The sequence below is a fragment of the Gossypium arboreum genome, chromosome 9 (genome assembly GCF_025698485.1).
Source record: "Gossypium arboreum isolate Shixiya-1 chromosome 9, ASM2569848v2, whole genome shotgun sequence".
Lineage (NCBI taxonomy): Eukaryota > Viridiplantae > Streptophyta > Magnoliopsida > Malvales > Malvaceae > Gossypium > Gossypium arboreum.
Window position 1 is genome coordinate 79,428,596 of NC_069078.1, and position 21,375 is coordinate 79,449,970.

The window sequence follows — 21,375 nt, forward strand, 5'->3', positions numbered from 1 at the left end:
GGTCAGGTAAATGGGAGAAGATGTGCCCCTCTTTGGTGATTTCATGGATTCTATGAGATTACAAGATTTGGGTTTTAGTGGCCCTAATTTTACCTGGAATAGATGAGTTATTTTTGAAATGTTGGATAGAGCGATTTGTAATGATGCTTAGAGCCTTAAGTTTCCTTTGTCAAAAGTCTTGCATTAACAGAAGCTTAAATCGGATCACAGACATCTTAAATTAACTTCCATGCCTGAAATTCAACTGTCCTCAAGGAGGCCCTTTCATTTTTTGGCTAGTTGGGTTGAACATCTGGTTTTTTTTTTTGTTATAAAAAATTGGAAATTTCTGGGAAACATGCCCTCAACTCATGGTATCTTTCATCGAGTAAGTAAAATTATGGAACAAGGACGTTTATGGTCACATTATGCATCGGAAGAATTTTTTAAAGAATAAACTTGATAATGTCCAGAAGGCGATTGATAGAAGAAACTTAACCTTTTTAAATCAAGTTGAGTTAGAAATCAGAGAGGAGTTGGAATTAGTGTTGCATCATGAGGAACTTTTATGGAGGCAGAAGGCTAGGTGTGATTGGTTAGCTTTTAGATATAGGAATACAAGATTCTTTCATAGGCGAACTCTACAAAGAAGGAAGCATAATTGTATTGTTGCTTTAAAAAATCAAGTAGGAGAGTAGATTATGGATAATGAGGATTTGAAGCAGGAAGCGGTTAATTTTTATAGAAATCTTTATAGCGAACAATCTGAAAAAATGGGCAGTCTTGGGTGTGGCTCCTTCCCAGCTCTTGACCATGAAGAGATTCAATCCCTTAATATGCCAGTTTCTGATGAGAAAATCAAGAAGGCCCTGTTTGATATGGCGCCTTTAAAAGCAGCGGGCAGTAATGGCTTACACGCCATTTTCAATCAAAGCCAGTGGAAGCTAGTTGGTCCTTCGATTTGTGAGTGGGTTAAACGAGTCTTCTTTGGAGAGAACATTGACTCCGACCTTAATAATTCACTTATTGTCCTTATTCTCAAAGTGCAGCACCCAGAGAGTTTCTCGCAGTTTTGTCCTACCAGCCTTTGTTCATTCTTGTACAAGTTGGTGATGAAGCTGATTGCTAATAGATTTAAAATGGTTGATCTAAAAATTATTGGACCTGAACAAGCAGGATTTATAGCAAGGAGGAATATAAATGATAACATCATTATTGCTTAGGAAGTCATTCATTCTATGAAGAGTAAGGGAAAAAAATAAAAGATGGATGTCAATTGAGATTGACATTGATGAGGATTATGATCGAGTTCGTTGGGATTTCATTGAAGCTTCTTTACAGGGTGTAGGTATTCCGAATTTTCTCTATAATGTTATTATGTCAGCTATTTCTAGTTCAACTATGCAGGTGCTTTGGAATGGAGTGTCATCCCAAAAATTCAAGCCGGCAAGAGGAGTTTGTCAAGGATGCTTGCTTTCACCGTACTTTTTCATTTTGTGCATGGAATAGTTAGGGTATAGTATCAATGCGACCAAGACGGATGATAAATGGTCACTTATCCGGCTGTCTAGATCAGGTCCGCGCCTTTCTCACCTTTTTTTTTTGGATGACTTAATCCTTTTTGGTCAGGCTGAGGACGAGCAGGCATGGGTTATCAAGGAAGTTTTGGACACTTATTGTAGATTTTCAGGCCATAAGGTTAATCTGCAAAAGTCTAATATGTTTTTCTCTAAAGGAGTGGATGAAGACACCTAAATGCCATTAGTTGGTTTTTTGGTTTCTAGGTGGTGCAAAATCTTGGTTCGTATTTAGGAGTTCCCCTCTTCCATGAATAGGTTACGAATAATACTCTACGCTTTGTTATTGATAAGGTGCTTAGTAAACTTTATAGTTGGGACGTTAGACAACTCTCTCTTGCTGGTAGAATTACTCTAGCCCATGTAGTGTTGCTCTTTATTCTGAGCAACTTTATGCAATCGATGATGATCCCGAAAGGTTTGTGTGATGAGATTGAAGCTATGGTTCGACAATTCATTTGAGGATCCACTAGTGGAAATAAAAAAATGACTTTAGTTAGTTGGGATACGATATGTCAACCTAAAGCCAATAGTGGCCTTGGTATAAGATTTTTATGAGACCACAATACTTCTTTCATGATGAAGTTAGAATTTAATTTAGTGTCTAATTTTTCTATTTTATGGACAAAGTGCTTCGGTTTAAGTATGGGGTTCAAAGTGGCTTACCGAAGTCTTTAGCAATGGGACATTGTTCTTTCCTATGGAGATCTCTTTCAAGGATTTGGCCGCTCATACGTGACAATATCCTTTGGTCATTTGGAGATGGTCGCAATATTAACTGTTGGAAGGATCCTTAGATTCTTAATGTTGGGCCTCTATGTAAAAAGATAGCTTGTAATTCTAGCTTGGATATGGATTGTGCTATTAGTGATATAGTCACGGAGAATGGAGATTGTAATTTAGATTTCTTCCATCTTTGGTTACCTGAAGACATTATTCATCGAATTGTTGGGATTCTGCCATCTCATCCAAATTCTGGCTTAGATAGAATCATTTGGGGGAGTTCCATGTCGAGCTCTTTCTCTATTAAAAGTGTGTATAGAAAACTTCGGGAAGATTCCTGAAATGTGAAAGAAGATGTTTGGAAACTACCGTGGAAGTTTCAGGGTCAGCAAAGGGTTAGAGTATTCATTTGGCTTGCTATCAAACATCGTTTGCTCACCAATTTTGAAAGGATACGAAGAGGTTTGGGATCAGATACTGTTTATGGTACTTGCGGCCATAACTATGAAAGTGTCCTTCATGTTTTGCGCAATGGAAAGAGACATATGGATGCAGTTAATTCCTACAGGTAAACAATCTATTTTTTTTTGCAGGGTCTCTATATGAATGGATGGAGCATAATTTACGGAATCAGTAGGACATAAATCCAGTGGGAGGAGTTAATTGGTCTTGTGTGTTCGGGATTATCATTTGGCGCATTTGGAAGATTCGAAACCTCTGCATTTTTCAAGGTCTTTCGTAGAGTACTGATGAGTTTATCAAGACATCATTATGTTGGGCGAAGCAGTATGTTTCGGCATCAATTTTGCAAGGCTACAAAATTTTAAAATCGGATTTAGTTCCGAATTCGTTGGATGGTTGGGTATATTTGTATACAGATGGTTCGGTTAAACCTAAGGAGATGTTTGCCTCAACTGGATGACTTTTGGAAGATCATAATGGGAAGTGGATTGTCGACTTCACAAGATATTTGGGTAGTTGTGAAGTTATTGATTTTGAGTTATGGGGTATTCTTGATGGGCTGCAAATTGCTCTCGAACGTGGCTATCGGAAACTAATCATTCAAATAGATAGTCTTCAAGCTATTAATCTTATTCATGAAGGAGTTCGTAATGGTTCTAACTCTGCCTTAGTAAGGAGAATACTTTTTCTTTTGAAGCTCTTGAGTCATTGGAATCTTAAATATATCCCTAGAGAAGAGAATAGAACTGCAGACAAGATAGTCAAGCTTCGGCGAGACAGAGAACAGGGTTTGCGATTGGTTGATAAAGACATGTGTTGTGCTTTTAATACTTGAGTTGTAATTTCTGTTTTTCACCAAAAAAAAATAAGAAAGTTACATTTTGAATATATATATATATATATAGCAAACAGATATTATAAAATTTAAAATTTTAAGTAATTTTGCTAGAAATTAAATTTTAGAATACTTCAATATAATTAAAGCAAAAAAATAAAGTAAACAAAATATTTTTAATTAAAATGGATGAAAATAAATAGAAAATAAAAAATACATGATAAATAATAAAAGTACTGTTGTTTTTTATTTAAAGTGTACTTACTAAATACATTCAACCCAACTTCTATGATTTCCATCAAACTTGAGATGGTAAGTTGATATTTTTCAAATATAGCAAAATAAGTGTATTTTACACCAAACCTAAAGGAATAAGTGACTTTAATTCCAAGTATTCAAACTTGTAAAGAAAACCCTTATTAAGATTTGTGTTTTTAGTGCAGTTATCTTACTATAATTTGCTTGTTTTTCCATCTAATTGAATAAATAAATATTTTCATATAATTATTGTTATTTGTATGATGTCTTTAAAGATTTTTATATTTAAAGTAAAATGTGTAAGTAAATATTGACTTATTGATCGCATAAATGTTAACTAATATTAAGTGGCCTTGATTGGATTGTAATGCAATAAGACAAAATTTAAGTTGCTCATAGTCTATGGGGTCAGATTGAATAAATGACTTATGTTATATATAAGTCCAATTGGGAAAATAATTTGTCTTGATTATGAGAGTTGAAATGACTTTTATAAAATAAAGACATAAATGTAATTTTTGAATTGGTGATATTTAATAGGACTCAAGTTGAATTACTCTTAAATTTATTTATGAATTAAATTACTTATAATATTTATAGTGTGACTTATTTAAATCTTAAGTGAATAGTCGCGTGTACAATTCATATGCTTTGATATATTGAAAACATGTCTTTTAATGTAACGGGCCAAAAATTAGTATGTTTGTGACATGATTTTTGCATAGCATGACTTTATTCGAGATAGTAAAACTATAACTCGATAAAATTGTAAATAATATGTTTTTATTGAGATGAATCACGAAAATGTATATCACTTTAATTATCAAACAAAAACATATCACTTTCAAAGTTGAAATTTAATTATTGAAATCAAGATATAATAGTTTATCGAGTTATCTTCAACACATCACATAGAGAGTGACAATTATTTCTTTTATTAACACACCGGAAGGTATGTGAGAATAAGTCGTTATCAGATAAAGAAATAAACTTTGTTGACATCAAACCATAAAATAAACATTTTGAATAATAATAATAATAATATAAATAAATAAATAAATAAATAAAAGAGGAAGCTAAGATTTGTCTTTTATTTATTTCTTTTTTTTTTTTGTTTGTTCAAGAAAGAAGGTGGATTTGTCATTTGCTTGAAATTGAATTGAACAATAAATAAAATTTTACTTAAAGTATTGCTCTTAGTTCCCCTGTTGCTATCTTGCCAACTACCACCATTTCAATGAGATTAAATCATCATCATCATCATCCATAATTTATTTGAATTAAATTTCCATAATTAATAAAAATAACCCAAAAAAGGGGGCTAAACTTACAAAAAAAAAAAATTATCATAGAGATCTGCTAACAATCTCAAAGCTTGAATAATTACATCATCCCAAAAACAAAAACAAATCCTCTGATGACTCTCAAAACACTGAAAATCAGAGGATAAAATTTATATATATGTAATTATATATATGGCAATTAAAAATTTGCCAATTCTTACTCTAAGAAAAAAGAAATTGAAAAAAAGAAGAAGAAGAAATAAACCTGGGTTGTTGTTTGATGATGTTGTGGGTTAATCTTCAAAACCTGTTTTTTTCCAGACAGCATTCCTAACACGACGCAAATCTCTTCCTTTCAAAGTCCTTCCAATTCCTTCATGGACAGAAAAGGAAGCTCCTCGTCTCCTAGCCAAGTACTCATGCGGTGGAACCCTTCCGTCACGATCACCGTCGTCATCGCCGTCGGCAGCATCTTCATCGGTCTTCCCATGTTCCCTGTACTCCGCTTTGAGAATCTTGGACCAGTCAGGGATGTTGACCGGCAATGAAGCAGAAGCAGCAGTCATTTGGGCACTCCTATGGTTATTATTATCGCTAATCTGAAACTCCTTTTTGAAAGCTTTCTTAGAGGAAGCTCGGTAACTTGGCAATAGCTTTTTGGCTTCTAAGTTGGTTGTTGCTTGATCATTTGAGTTGTTCCATACATCCACCTCATCGAACTCCAGCAGATGATGATGATGATGATCAAACGAAGGGTTGTTGATGAGATTCCCATCATCAAATTCCATAGTTGGGTAGATATATCTTGGTTTTGAACCAAAAAAGATCCTACTTGTTGCCATTTTTGCAAAACCCCAAAAACAAAGAAAGAAACAAGGCAATATATAAAATCTTTTTGGTAAACAGTTGATGGGTTTTCAAGAAGAAGAAATACTGGGGAACCGTCTTGGCTTTCTATTAGTTTCGCCTTGCTTTTTTATTTATTTGGCTATAGTTGTTGATCACGTTGCATTTTTATAGTGGTGCAGTGGATAACTTCTCTCTTTGTCATAACCAAATCATTTGTTAATAAAATAGAGCGGAAATTTTATAATGCTTGCTTCCTCAACCGCTACCCATGGACTTCCCCATTTGATTTTCTCAAATTATTACGATTTTGCAATTTCTATAATTCAATCTAAAAAGAATGGGATAAAGTTGACTATTTAACGTATGTGTTTCATGCAATAAAACATTGACTATTTTGATAAAAAGCCCAAGACTTTGAATGTTTAGAGTTGTATTTTATTGTATGAAAATTTGATTAAATCATGTAAAGTGATAAAACAATTTGCCACAAAACAACTTCTACCACTTATTACAAAAAAACAAATTCAAATTTTATAAATATATATATATATATATATATATATATATATAAACCAACATTGGTTCAATGATTTGCACATAATTTTTTTAATTCAAATGAATATAATTGGATTGCCTTTTTTATCCAATACAAGCCAACAATATTTTTAATACTAAATGGACATTAATAAACAATAAATAAATAATGTGTCTGGATTTAAAATGTCTAAAATACCGTAGAATGACACGTAGGACACTATCTCCAAAACCAATACTAAGTTGGTAATAATTTACTTGTGTGATGGGCCCTGCCGAAGGGTGAAGAAAACTTATCCAATGGGATGGGACCAAGGGCTTAAAAGGTGGGCCAATCAGATACCTCCATTAATCACTCCAAGAATTTCATTGGCTTCTTCTATTTATTGCACACGCTTTCACTAAGTGACTGAAGGGCGTGGGGCCCACTTTCCTTGTTATTATTACAAAAGAAGAAGAAGAGATCAGAGCGTCCATATCTTGACACATCATGTACCGCAGTTTTTCTTTTTTTTTTTTGTCCTGATGTGTGGATGACGTGGTACGTTATGACTAAATGAAATGTATTTATCCAACACGTGTCATCTGCATGGAGAAGCAAAGAACCACTGAACACTGTATGGGAATTATTTTATATATAGACATTTTATAAATTTGGATAATTTTTTTTATATATATTAAAGACTGTTTGAAGGTTCATTGTAATTTCTACCAACACTTTTTTACTTTATTTTATAATAATATATTGTCATGCTAAATTCATGACTAAATTTTATCGATAAAAACGTTTTACTCGTACCAGATAGACGTGTAATTAATGAAAACCTAAACCCTGGATAAATATGCATATCATATGGAAGGTTTGACCTAAAATAGTCTAATAAAGCTATGGCCTTGTGAAATAAGTTCAGGTTTTATCCTCATCTTGGACAACATGTCGATTTAATTCCTCTTTGAAACGAAGAATAATGCTTGTGGAAATTAATTAAAACGAAAACCCAACGCATAAAAGTTGAGATAATGCATACCATGCTATAGACTGACCTAAAAGCTATTGATAATCTTCTTATAAATCGTATTGGGATAAACAAATGCAATAACCTAATAATGTTGTCCTTACTTTGAATATTAGTAGAATCTATCCTTATCTTATCGAAAGCCCTTTATAAGAAATGATCCCATTTTTGCCTTTAAATGTAGTTAAGCGTTCTTTGTCTCATAATGGAGGTCCTTGGAGGACTTAAAGGATGCATGTGGCGTGTCTAGAGATTCTTTATCAATTGGTAGGGTTCACAATATATGGCAATTTGACACACAATCCAAAAGTAGAAAGCTTTTTTATTCTTTTTCCTTTGAAGTTTATATAAACCAAAGGTAGGTTTTTTTCTTTTTTTGTCTTCACAAAATTTGCAAGTTTTTGTAGTTTAAAAAAAATGGAAAATGGGCTATGGGGTAGATTGCTTTGGGCCAATGCATGAAACCAGTCTTCAATTTCATCAAGTTCAGGGCCTCTCACTTAGGGTTCAATGTGGATTCATGGTAAATCCCTTTTGATATCTCGAACCCATTTTTATTGATTCAATTGTTGGGTCGGATGAACTCGAATTCTTTTAATGCTAAGAAATTTTCGTTCCATGGCCCAAATGCCCCAAAACCCTAATTTCTCACCCCTTTTATCCCCTTTTTCCCGATTCTCCTCCGCCGTCAAATCTCAGTTTTGCTTTTTCAGTTCTTTTACTTTGGAAATCTAAATCATAAACAGAATCATCGCCGCCAACCATGCCGCCGAAGTTTGACCCGACCCAAGTCGTCGACGTCTTTGTTCGAGTCACCGGCGGTGAAGTTGGAGCTGCCAGTTCACTGGCACCCAAAATTGGTCCACTGGGTCTCTCGCCCAAAAAAATTGGTGAAGATATCGCGAAAGAAACCGCCAAGGAATGGAAGGGTTTACGTGTCACAGTCAAACTGACTGTCCAGAACCGTCAAGCCAAAGTTACGGTGGTTCCCTCTGCCGCCGCTTTGGTCATCAAGGCACTGAAAGAGCCTGAGAGGGATCGTAAGAAGACAAAGAATATTAAACATAATGGGAACATTAGCCTCGATGATGTGATAGAGATTGCGAAAGTGATGAGGCCCAGATCCATGGCCAAGGATTTGAGAGGAACCGTGAAGGAGATTTTGGGAACTTGTGTCTCCGTCGGTTGTACGGTTGATGGGAAAGACCCTAAAGACCTGCAGGAGGAAATTTCTGAAGGGGAAGTCGATGTTCCCTTGGAGTGAAAAACAAAGTGATTATTATTTTTGAAGTTTGTGTTTAATGATTGTTTTCCCTTTTGTAAGTTTTTGATAAATGTTAAAAATGATAATTGAGTTGGGGTTTAGGTTTTAGGGATAATTGCCGTTTAATGATTTTGCACCGGTATTTATACTCTATGATTGAGCCATGGATGCTCTTTCTAGCTTTGAATGTTTTCATGAATGTGTTTATTGCCTATAGAATAGCAATGGATTCTCAATGTTCATCATTTCCATTGTGGAAGCCCTAAGCCTTAAATTTGAATTACAGTTAACCTCTATCGTTGCAAATATCTTATGTTGGAAGACGGACCAAATTCCAAATCTTGATTTCACTTATCTTCTATGTTTAAGCAGGGGGTACAAGTATTTCAATGGTAGATGGGTAAACTTCATATTAAATGTTGGTAAACCACATCGGAGCTCATCCAAGTATTAGTAAGTTTCCGTTTTTATATTATTTTTTACAATTAATGAGAAGTTATGAACTGGTCATTACCATTATTGACATTAGAATGATATCATTGACCGTTTTCTTGTTGATCGCTTTTTTAACCTATCTATATACATAAAGTTGATTTATAATTTCCATTAAAATTTTGCTTTTCCTTTTAAATCGTTTTATTTATTCATGAATCTCATTTAGTTTTCCTTATTAATTAAATAGATTTTAGTTTACTTGATTTATTAACTTCATTTAATGTTTTGCTTTATTGGTTTATTCACAAAACTGATTAGATTTAGTGGGATATACTTTCTTTTGTGCCATTGATGTTGCAATGAAATTTGTTCTTTAGTGATATATACATTTTTTTCACTTGGTTATAGTAAACATAGAATATTGACAATCATGTGATTGTTTCTATTTTTAAAATATGTAAAATGTAAACATATATGAAATTGTTGTTTTGTGGAATATGTATGAGTTAACATTAACATGGGATGGTATTGTTGTTCTTTGGATTATGTTTTATGTTGCTCATACTCTTCATTAAGTGATTTAAGTGTATGTAAACCATGTTTTTGTCCTCTTGTTTCTGCCATTAAGTGCTTTTGTTGACCATGTGATAAGCTTTTTGTTGGCATCTCAAGGTTTAGGGTTCGACGAGTGCTGATGTTAACATCCCTCCCTTTAATTTGTAATATAAGCTTTGATTGTACCCAAAAAATAAATGCTTTTTGGTACTGCCATTGCTGTTTTAATGCTTTCTGCACGTGTGATTTGTGAACCATGTGCTATATTGTCTACTTCTTTGTTGACCAATAAGTTTGTGTAGAATTGGGGTAGTGTGTGTGGTTGGTGAATCCATGGATTGATTGTGATGGTGAGTGATTTTGAAGGCAACTAATGCGATTCATGATAGTGTGCGCATGAGTTCAATAACGAGTTAGACATAACAATCCTAAGTTGCAGCTATGAGAGGAAACGTAAGTATAATGTTTTGCTAGGAATGACAAGAAAGGGTTAAGACAGTTTATAGACAAGGTGTTTGGGGCTTAATGAAAATAAATACAAAAAAAAAAAAATCTAGTGACCATATTAGGCAAATTTATGTATATATAGAGATGAATATAGGTGTGAAAGAGTTGAAGAATAGGAATATCCCATTTAAATAAATGGCTCACCATTATCTTGGTATATTTGTCATTGATCCCAATTGCACACTCACTTTCTTGCAACAAGATGGGAATTCATTCATGTGTCACTAACCAAATGGAGTAGGGCCAAGCATAAGGCAGTTGAAATTGTTGTAGAAACTCATTATCAGTAATATGTCAAAATTTATGACTATTTTAACACAGACCAATCTTGGAATTACTAATATAGTTTTTGCAGACTCAGGTTGATATTACGAGTACAAACTAGCTTTCAACAGACATAGATATCTCTTCTGAAATAGACTTGAGTTAACAGATAGTTGTGGTTCCAAGATTTGTTTGCTTAAGTGATCTTAAAATAGTTAATAAATCTAGGCATATTGTTGTTTCAAGTGTCTAGTGTTATTAGAAAATCTGTTTTCACATTGCAGGGAAGTTAGGAATTGTTGGGCTAGTGGCAAATTGTCTGGTTAATATGCTGAGCCATCTGTTTAGATGCGGTGTTTCTATTGTTATCTCTTTCACTCATCTATATTTGTCTTAATTTGCCAAAGTATGGTTCACCGGATCTGTGTCAATGGATACTTTTGCTTACAGAGACTTTTTTTTTTTTAATCCGTGCAAACTTTGACATTATCTTTATGCTTCCATCCGTTCGGCCTTACTGTTTTTCTATCAGCAAACACCAATCCTTTTTGCAACTTTTTCATGCATACACTACTACCGAATTTAGGACTATCTGAAATCAGACTCATGTACACTGTGCAATTTCTCTTTGACACAATGAGTGTAGATTTCTTATTTTTAGATATACGCAAACCATCTAAATTGCTTTCAACCCCTACTCTTACATTGGCTTCACATGCTTCCACTTCGGACCCAACTACATCATTATCCCTCTCACTCTCAGAAGCTTCATAATTCGAATATTCACATGCACCAAGAAGCATTAAGACGATAATAGAAGCCCAGCAACATTCCTTAATAGCAATAGCATTGTCTGCATGTATACAAATCCTAAACATCTTTTTGCTTTTAAGTTGGTATTAAGTAACTAAAAAGCAATATTCTATTTATAAAACGTTCACTTGTGATCGATAACATATATGGCAAATATATAATCCATGAGGCAAATCGTATCCCTTGTTGGTTAGTGTTAATTCATTCCTAAACAATAATTATATATATTTACATGTTTTGAAAGGATTCTTAGTATCTACATCATTTGTATCTACATAATTTTGATAAATTTTTTACCTCGAATCTCAAATCCGGATTTGGAGTTTTAACCCTTGAATTTTGAATTTGAACTATAAAATTATGAGCTTTAAATCCTAAATTTTAGATTTGGGTTTTAAGTTTTAAATTTAAAGTTTATATTAAAAATTATTAAAATTATGTATTAATAACAAAAATAAATTAAAATATTATTAAATAATTAAAAATACGTAATAATATGACATTTTTATTTCATACCATCTTTTCTCATAGTTGATTGTGATTTGAAATGAAGGTTATTGTGTATCACTTTCTTTAACTTATAATAACTTAAAATGAATTGTAGATTAAAAGACATTTTCTTTTTCCATTATAAACACAGTTTTTAACTTTTTAGTTTTTCTCTCTCAATATAAGATCATCACACGTGGTATCTTTGGGTGAATGACGGCATGCCCATAATTCTAGAATCTTCTCCCTTTCTTTCTCTTTCCAAAGTGAATTACGAACTATCCTCCCATGGATTGCGGTCTACCATCAATGGACCCTATGACTCGACCTACTCTTCTATTTTCTTCCTCTTGATATTTTTAGTCATTATCTTTTGTCCATTTAACCTCTTTTCCCATCCTCAACCCTTTACAAATCTGAATTTATCCCTTTTCTAAAACAAAAAAATCACAAAAGCTTTTGTTTTTTTCTTCTGAAGGTGTTGGTGTTTAAACATCTCTCTTCTTCCCTGGATCAAGGAGGAAGAGAGAGAGATTCATATATCGATTAACCCTTAATTTGTTAATCATCATCAAATAAACGATTCGAAAACCACCTTAATTTCCAATGGCTAAACAAAGTGTAATAAGATGTCTGGCGATGGAAGTAGCTCCTGCTCCTATTATTTTCCCTCTTAAACCTTCCCATTCACCGCGTTTGGAAACCATTGTAGAAGACGCCGACGAAGAATATGGCGACAATCCTTAAATTCCAGGATTCTACGCTGATTACTCCACACTTGATGACAATGTAAGGAATGTGTGGAATTGTCTATGTTCATTGAATCATGCGGGAGAAGCAATCAAAACCAAATGGAGATAGAGAAAAACCTAAGCACTTCTTAATGCACAAATGTAGTGTAAATTTTATGCATCGGTGACTTCTTTCGTTGTTCTGTATATATGGTCTTCCAACGAAAAAACGTAAATAATGTCTTTTCTTTTTAACTTAAATTCTTTTTCATAAGACGCTGCAGTTGTCATGTGAAATGCATCTTTCCCTTAATATCTTATCTATGCGATGTAAAATTTGTTTATTATATCAATCTTAATAACAGGTATCAGTTTAAATCATAAAATCACATTTACTTTGAAAAAAAAATCACTGGATAGACTTGCTTTCATTTAGGAAAAAAAAACCTTACAAGTAGGGGAGTTAACGGACGCAGAGGCGAGCATAAGCGTCTTTATCAGTGCCGTTAATCGTTTTTTTGTTTATAGTTCCTTTACTCGTTTTCAAATGAAGAATTTGTTCCTTCTGATACTGTTTTTAGGCTTTCATGAACTTTTCGTCAATGGAAGAAATGTTTTCTATTAAAGTTTTCTCACGACGGTTTTGTTTATTTCTATGGCATGGTTTTGTTTGCTTTTATTGTACGATTATGTCTGATTCTATAGGACGGTAGTCTGGGTTTCTGTCTAGTTTTTTTTTTTTTATTTTCCAAGCCTCTGGGAGAAAGAGGGTAAAGTCTTGGTTCGATGATTTGTTGAGTTGCTACAGTGGCGGCTCTGTCCATAGAGGGTGGTGAAGTTGACGAGTGAGATATCAATTCCGAAAAAGGGGAGGAGTAAATCGGGCTAGGGGCGGTAGGCGAAAGGCAAAGTCAGATGGCAAGCTCAAATGGGTTACAGGAGAAGCTTTGCCATTAAGCGCCGTGGTGGGTCGGGTGGACTTTCAAATGCCGAGGATGTTGCCATTGGATTGAGGAGTGGATATGGACTGGATGCTATCATATTGGAGCAGATCGAGGGCTGATTGGGGGTGAACAGATGGTGGTGAATTTTGCTGGAGTCGAGGCCTCTCATCATTCATTTGTCATGAGAGACGTGTGGTATCAAGAGAGCTCTGTACGTATCAATGTAAAAATGTTGGTTTGCACTAGGGGCAGCTCAAACAACGGCTGGATGCGCATGTATCTTCCCTTTGACAGGATGCTAGTCAGCGAAATGGACCCCAATTGTTATCTTATTACAGAAGACAAATGACAAAAAGTGTCCACGGAGGTGGTGTGGTGGATGGGTCAAGTTTGAGGGCGATGGTGGCAGGAGATGGAGGATTGAAATGGTTCTCAATGGTCAGGGTGCTTACCATTGGCTTATTTACTGTTGGATGCTTCTGCGACTGTTTGCTCCTAGCAACAGATGTGGTCAATAGTGAATTCGAGAGTTTTTTAGTTTCTTGGTATTTTGGTGTTTAGATGTGGAAAGCTCAATTGTGGTTTAAATTTGTACTTTTCTTTTGATGTTTTTTTTCAAGTCCTAGAGTTTGTATTTTGTTTGGCTATTTTTTATTCTCATTTGTACAAAGTTGTTTTAGTGATTCAATAAAGATGTCTAGCCTTTTTTTCAATAAAATAAAATAAAAACACTAATTTTGGAATTAATAAATTTGATCCTTTACTTATATAATGTTACATGGGTCTGGCTTGACATAAATTTAAAATCATCACATGAACAGCTATATAATTAGGTTTCTCTATTTTTATAATGTCACATAGGTTCAATGCTTTAAATTTTAGTTTTGACTCCTTATATTATGCTAAAGCTTAAAATTTAATCTATTTGCATTGATTTTATACATATATTTATATATATTAGCCCTCTATTTTTATAACGTCATTAGTTAGTTGAAATAGTTAATATTATTAACTATTTAAATCATAATTTTGAAATTAATTGTCTTAAAATACTACTTCAAACAAATATTTTATCATGACAAGTTTAAAAGTTTTTAAAGAAATCCTAATTAATATTTTCAATATTATTTTTATTGTTACATGATTATCAAGTGAGTATGTTTTTTAACTTCAAAATGTCACATTAATGAATCTAATAGAAAAATTTTTACACCGATAAGAACTAGACCTGAATTTTTAAATTGAAAAATAAATAGACTAAAAATTTTGAAAATAAAAATAAGAGACTAAATTCTAAATATAAAAATTATAAAAATTTAAAACATATTTTAACTTTTAACTTTTTACTTTATAATTAAATGTAAACAAATAATTAACTTAATCTAAAATATTCAAACCCAACATGAAGTGTCGATGGAAACTATAGTACATAAAATTTTTTTAAAATGAATATATTCGTATTAATTCACTTTGAATTTGGAAAACATTTTTTTGAATATAATTTAAATATCTGAATTTGATAGCTGTCTTATAAATTATAATTTAAAATTTGTTTTCAAATATTTGAGTTAAATGCAAAGTCTAGAGTTTTATTATTATTATTATTTTACACTATGGAAACCAAAATAGAAAGGAAATTTTAGAGGGGTAAAAGCAATGACGGAGGGTAGTAGAGGCCCAGGGGCTATGGCCCTAAAGTTTAAAATTTTATAATTTAGCCCTTTGCAGATATATTATGGTCTTCTCAAAAATATAAGTAAACCCCTCAAGGTTTAAGATTTTTGCGATTTCTCAAAAATATTGCTTCTTTTGGATTGATTGTTTTTATGTTTAAATCGATTTATATGTTGGAATATTGCTTCTTTTGAATCGATTATTTATATGTTTAAATCGATTGTTATTGTGGAATACTGCTTCTTCTTATTTTGAATAAATTATTATGTAACATGTCTAATTTAGCTTGGCCCCCCTAGATTAACATCCTGGCTCCACCGTTGGGTAAAAGTGCATGTTTATCATTTAATTAACTGATAATTTTATAAATTTTAAGAACCAAAATAAGAATTCATCGAATTAGGAGTAAGAATTTTGCCTCCTTAATATATACCTACTATATGAACAAGTTAGATTAGACATATTAAAAGAAAAACAAATAGTAGCTTCACAATTAGAAGTTTTTTTTTTAAATTACGTGTATAAAGTTAGATTCACATATTTGGCGTGAAGGAAGGATTTGATTGATATAGTACAACTATTTTGAGGATACAATTAAAACATTTTAAAATTTAGAGATTAATTTTTTTGAGTGGAACTAATGTATCTTTCGTGTCTGTTTTATAGTTTGTGAAAATTAATCCTTCTGAGGTTTGTAGCTATTCTTTTTAAACAAGAACAATACTTGTTGATTATTCAAAGACTAATATTAAACGTAAGTTATAATTTAAGTGGTTTAATGCGATTAAGTCTTAACATTTTAAAATGATTTTGAAATACATTAATGTAACAATTTTATCAATGGATATACACGATCAGAGTTTACGAGAAATTTCTATCTTGGTATATAAAGTTCATTTTAGTTCCTCTACCAAAATTGCTCTATATTAGTCTTTATATATTAAATTTTTATTTAAATTATGTTACCTTTATAATTTGCCATTAAATTAGGAATAATTTACACAAAATATATCATATCCAATTAAATTACTCATGATCGACTCGACCCATGAAAACCCAACAAATAAAAAAAAAGTATTTTTGAACTATTGCACGATTGAACAAATTGTTAAGTTTATAATTTTTTAGTCATATAATAGTTTCAAAAATATACTGAGTAGGGTAAAGTTACGGATAAATCAATTAAATATAATATATTTGATCTAAATTATTAGTAACAAACAAGATTAAAGAAAAAGTGTACATAATCGTATAGACTTTCTGTTCAATATGCACTGATAGAACCGAATCAATGTTTTGAAATAGAGAAACGTGTAGCAAGTGTTCATTTGTTTGTATTTAAGTGGAAAAAAATTAAGAGTTAGGGTATTTTAGGTTGGCGTGTGAAGAGTCTTTCTTCTTCTTTGGGGATGCAGACTATCAAGTTTAAATCCAATCAAAATGTGTGGTTGATTCGATTTTCAGACAAGAAATTATTTGGTTTTACACTGTTGTTGGTCCATGCGTGTGTGTGACTTGGTGCTTCACTTCATCTTTCCATATTTTCCACATGCCTTTAGCGTAAAGGCGCAGCAATGTTACCGCCGCAACCACCACCACCCTCTTTGCTTCTTCCAATTCATAATTTCCTTCGTTTTCAACTCTATTATTATTATGAAAGAAAAACGCATCCACCGCCCTTTCATATTTATTTTGTCGTACAATTTTTTTTTTTATAATTAAATACGAGGTGTAATTATTCAAACTCTTATATTTTATAATATATAATTAAAAATATTTAAATTTAATTCGAAATAAATTTATGTAAAAGTTTTTCATTTAACTTATATAATGAAATTGAAACTCAGATTATAAAACTCCCAAAGCTCGGTTTAACTTCATCTAGACAAAAATTGCAATTTTATTTTATCGAAAAGTATGCTTTCTTTTTCAAAGAAGAAAATTGTGTTTCATCCAAACACGTCAAATCTTTTTAATATTTTAATATTTAAAAAAAATAATATTTACAATTGAATTTACAATCCAAACCCACTACACCCTTCCAGTAAAATGTAAAAAAAAAAAAGAAAAGAAAGAAAAACATAATAATTGCATTTTGGACCTGTATTTATGATTTGATGGCAATTTTGGACTATTTTTGTTTGTTTTAAGAAGCGAAACGAAATGCATGACCAATCACCACACATCCATGTCTAATTCCACAACAAACAAAATGTCAAAAATGAGGGGAATTACATCAAAATAAAAACATTCTGATTTTCCCACAAATTAATTTCTTCCTTTACATTTATTATTTAATGTTATTTTTTTAAGTTTTATAAAAAAATATCATTATTCTTAAACAACTCATCTAACATGAAAATTTTTTCTATAGCCGCATTACGTGATATGCAAAAGTAACGGATGACGCCAACCGACAGAGTTTAATAGCCAAATCAACGGCTCAAACCCCAACATGAGCCTCGAAATACTGATCATCTGACACGTGGCTAAACATAAGCCACGAAAAACTTTTTTAATGTAATATTTTCTTGCTGCTCAGGCTTTGAACCACGACTGCTTCATCAAGATAATATAATTAATTATGATAAATCAATTAAAATAAATTTAAATAAAACATTTCCTTGTTAGTATGCATATTCTTACAAAGCATATTATCACATTTATAATAAAAATATTCTTATAAATACCCCGAAATAACATCTAAAATATATTTTTACCACAATCTTTAATCATTATTGGTTAGAGAATAATACAACTAAAGTAATACTTAGTTGATAAAATTTTAAAATTTTAAAATTATCCCTTTGTTAAATTGCTATTAACTACATTTTTATTAACATCAACTCAAGTACCCAACTTAATTAGAGTGTCGTTACACATCTATTTGACATTAAAAAAAGAGGGATAAAACAACTGGCCAATGATTGGTGGCGGCTGGGCTGGAGGACAACGTGGCAGGAGAAGAGTGGTTGAGCCAATCATCGAGTGGGACCGGGTTAAAATCGACGGTGGTGCCGTAAACAACAGTGGTTAGTCGGTAAGCCTTTTAGTCACGCACCAATTTCGGATGTGATTCTAGCTGTCCATCGTGTCTTAAACACATGGCGGATTATTAACCACTTATTGTATACGGCTCTGATTGTCCGAATCTGTGTTTCTTTCTTCTTCTTCCCAGTTTTCGTCGGATCTGATGACCCAGCATTTTCACATTTTTATTTTAGATAAAGTGTTGGATTGGAACCACAGTAAAAGCTAGTGTAGTAGTGAAAGATGGAGGGCAATCTGAAAAGTTAATTAATTAACGGGTCATAATTATATATTACTGAGTAGTAATAAAAAAAAAAAGTAGTTTCAAACACAGAATAGGAAAGTTGAGCATGATCGGAACGCCCACACTCCACCCACTAGATATGTAATTAATGTTGTTGTATTTTCTCACCAAATGAAAGGTTGAAGTGGGGGGCTGTCATTGTTTTTTAAAGAAATAGAACTGACTAGAAACTATGAAGGAGCCAAAGAATCAAAGTCCATGAACAAATAGTTCTCACTCATGGTGGGGTCTCCCACGGTGTAATAAACCATATCTTTTGTAATATGGGGCGGCAAAACTATATGTTAAATTAACATTCACTCAAAGCTCTCTCAGTTCATCCCATATATATACACACACAACTCCACTTCCCCATCACAAAAAATATATTCTTCACTTCACATCTTTTGGGCAATCAATTTTGTAAGCAAGTATGGCTAAGGACGTTGAGGTTGGTGGTGAGTTCCAAGCCAAGGACTACCATGATCCTCCACCAGCTCCATTAGTGGACGGGGAGGAGTTGACAAAGTGGTCATTTTATAGGGCTGTAATAGCCGAGTTTATTGCCACGCTCTTATTTTTATACATCACTGTGTTGACAGTGATCGGATACAAGAGTCAGGTTGACCCTGATAAGGGCAGTGACGAATGCGGTGGTGTTGGCATTCTTGGCATTGCTTGGGCTTTTGGTGGGATGATCTTTATCCTTGTTTACTGCACTGCTGGTATCTCTGGTAAATTTCGACTCTCTTCCCCTCATGTGTTTGATGAAAAAGGCCATTTTTTTTCCAACTTCTTTTCGAAGTTGTTTTTCATGGTTTACAGTAATTGAGGTAAAAGAAAACCGGATGATGATTTAGCAGATGAGTAATTGTTTAGCTGAAATAATGTGCAGGAGGACACATCAACCCAGCAGTGACCTTTGGGCTTTTCTTGGCTAGGAAGGTGTCCTTAGTTCGAGCCATATTTTATATGGCTGCTCAATGTTTGGGAGCCATATGTGGATGTGGGCTAGTGAAGGCATTCCAAAAGTCATATTACAACAAGTATGGAGGAGGAGCCAACAGCCTCGCTGATGGATACAGCACTGGAACTGGTTTGGCAGCTGAAATCATTGGTACCTTTGTTCTTGTCTACACTGTTTTCTCTGCAACTGATCCCAAGAGGAATGCAAGAGATTCTCATATCCCTGTATGTGTTCAATAGCTGCAAATTTCGTAATTATTGCTCAATTTCTTAAGTATGTTCTTAGGTACTAATTTTTCCATATTCTAATTTAAGGTCTTGGCACCACTTCCTATTGGATTTGCTGTGTTCATGGTTCACTTGGCAACTATTCCAATCACCGGCACCGGTATCAACCCTGCTCGTAGTTTTGGGGCCGCTGTTATCTACAACCAGGACAAGCCATGGGATGATCATGTATGAACCTTAAACTTTGACTATATATTCTAGTTTCCCTTTGTTTTATGTGACACCCTTTTTAAAAAATTTTGATGCTTATTCAACCATTTGTAACGTTTTGAAATGTTGCAGTGGATCTTCTGGGTTGGACCATTCATTGGTGCAGCCATTGCTGCAATCTATCACCAGTTTATCCTGAGGGCAGCTGCTGTTAAAGCTCTTGGATCCTTCAGGAGCAGCTCTGCCATGTAATTAAGCAATCATTCTCCAGCCACAAGTTTAAACAAAAAAAAAAAAAAACGGGGCGGTTGCCATGGAGGATTGGATTAAGTTTTATCAATGTGGTCAAGAGGCTTTTTCAGACCACTCAATTTGTAAATTATAATGGAGGATGTCATGCTTTTATGTATGTGGCACTTATTTTCAATGTGCCCCATCATTATCCCTGCTTTTCTTTCCTTTTTTATGGTCTTTCTTTGTTTGGCTTGGTGTTTCTAAGTTATCTTTGAAAATTTTATAAAAATCAAGTACTTTGTGTTGCTTTATTTACACAAGTTTAATTCAATTCCTATCCTTTTTTCTCTTATGAAACTTGGGTGTCCTATAAATGTGGTAAAGTTGTCATATTTATCAATTAAAAAATGATCAGATCTAAACCAGGAAAATAACTGTAAAACTTGGAGCCTTTAAAGCAAATTAAGTACACAAATCCTGTCAATCTATGGTAATATGAGGGAGGACATTTTCAACTGTACTATCAAGTAATGAAGCAAGATAGTGACTCCAATTTAAACCCAATGTGCAAAGTGGCTGAAACACGTCAAGCTTTCATAATTTGGCATGTGTTAAGGCGGAGCTTTCCTCATTGTCTCATGGCACCTTTCTGTCTGGGGAAATTCTCTTACAACAAGAACAGGTATTAATGATATTAGCATCCATTTATGGCAATGCATTTAACCCTGAAGTTGAGGATATATTAAATGCCAATCTTTTCATGATTTCAACCAGATAATCTATTCATTCGATGCTGAAACAATGTCACCTATGCTTCAGCATCAAACCAACTTGGTCTGGACCAAAGTTTATATAATGTGGTGTTCTGCAACTTGAGAAATTCAAGAGTTTCATTGCATATCTTGGAAAAAAAATCCTTAGAAGTTTTACAATTTCTAAGACCCCAACCATGGCAAAACAAGCCTCCCAAGTATGTGGTGCCTTGTTTATAGTGCTTTCATTGTTAGCAAACTATAGTATTTCTACAAAACCATCTGAGCAACATGCTCCCAGTCCTGACAGTCCAACATTTTTTGCTGTCCCGCCTAGTGCCAACATTCCCGACGTCGAAACCAAATCCGATGAAACAATTTCTCAAGAGAATGTTTCCACTCTTTACAATGCTGATGAACCAACTGATCTTCAAACCAAAGGTGAAGAGACTCTCTCTGATCAACAGCCTCCATCTTCCC

General features: G+C 33.3%; 3 protein-coding genes across 6 annotated transcripts; 2 read left to right on the plus strand and 1 right to left on the minus strand.

Moving 5' to 3' along the window:
* Positions 1-5,104: 5,104 nt before the first annotated feature.
* LOC108451820 (uncharacterized) lies at positions 5,105-6,163 on the minus strand. Its single transcript, XM_017749511.2, has one exon. The coding sequence runs from the start codon at positions 5,957-5,959 to the stop codon at positions 5,411-5,413; it is 549 nt and encodes a 182-aa protein (XP_017605000.1). The 5' UTR covers positions 5,960-6,163; the 3' UTR covers positions 5,105-5,410.
* Positions 6,164-8,119: 1,956 nt separating this feature from the next.
* Positions 8,120-10,947, plus strand: LOC108453846 (60S ribosomal protein L12-3-like). 4 transcript variants are annotated; one of them, XR_001866649.2, is made up of 3 exons: positions 8,120-8,788; positions 9,153-9,233; positions 10,826-10,947. XR_001866649.2 is itself a non-coding variant. In XM_017752186.2 (2 exons), the coding sequence occupies exon 1, from the start codon at positions 8,280-8,282 to the stop codon at positions 8,778-8,780; it is 501 nt and encodes a 166-aa protein (XP_017607675.1). In that variant the 5' UTR covers positions 8,120-8,279; the 3' UTR covers positions 8,781-8,788; positions 9,153-9,392. The 4 variants fall into 4 exon arrangements, 1 of the variants encoding a protein (XP_017607675.1); XR_001866648.2 differs by lacking the exon at positions 10,826-10,947 and adding an exon at positions 9,888-10,062; XR_008270898.1 differs by lacking the exon at positions 10,826-10,947 and adding an exon at positions 9,534-9,597.
* Positions 10,948-18,657: 7,710 nt separating this feature from the next.
* LOC108450013 (aquaporin PIP2-1) lies at positions 18,658-20,463 on the plus strand. Its single transcript, XM_017747431.2, has 4 exons — positions 18,658-19,239; positions 19,401-19,696; positions 19,787-19,927; positions 20,042-20,463. Exons 1-4 carry the CDS (start codon positions 18,939-18,941, stop codon positions 20,159-20,161), a joined length of 858 nt encoding a protein of 285 aa, XP_017602920.1. The 5' UTR covers positions 18,658-18,938; the 3' UTR covers positions 20,162-20,463.
* The last annotated feature ends 912 nt before the right edge of the window (positions 20,464-21,375 follow it).

Bases quoted from the DNA above. Each gene is read 5' to 3' on its own strand.
- LOC108453846 (XM_017752186.2), top strand. From the start codon at position 8,280: ATGCCGCCGAAGTTTGACCCGACCCAAGTCGTCGACGTCTTTGTTCGA.
- LOC108451820 (XM_017749511.2), bottom strand. From the start codon at position 5,959: ATGGCAACAAGTAGGATCTTTTTTGGTTCAAAACCAAGATATATCTAC.
- LOC108450013 (XM_017747431.2), top strand. From the start codon at position 18,939: ATGGCTAAGGACGTTGAGGTTGGTGGTGAGTTCCAAGCCAAGGACTAC. The intron at 19,240-19,400 runs GTAAATTTCGAC...AATAATGTGCAG, and splicing joins CTGCACTGCTGGTATCTCTG to GAGGACACATCAACCCAGCA. The intron at 19,697-19,786 runs GTATGTGTTCAA...TTCTAATTTAAG, and splicing joins CAAGAGATTCTCATATCCCT to GTCTTGGCACCACTTCCTAT.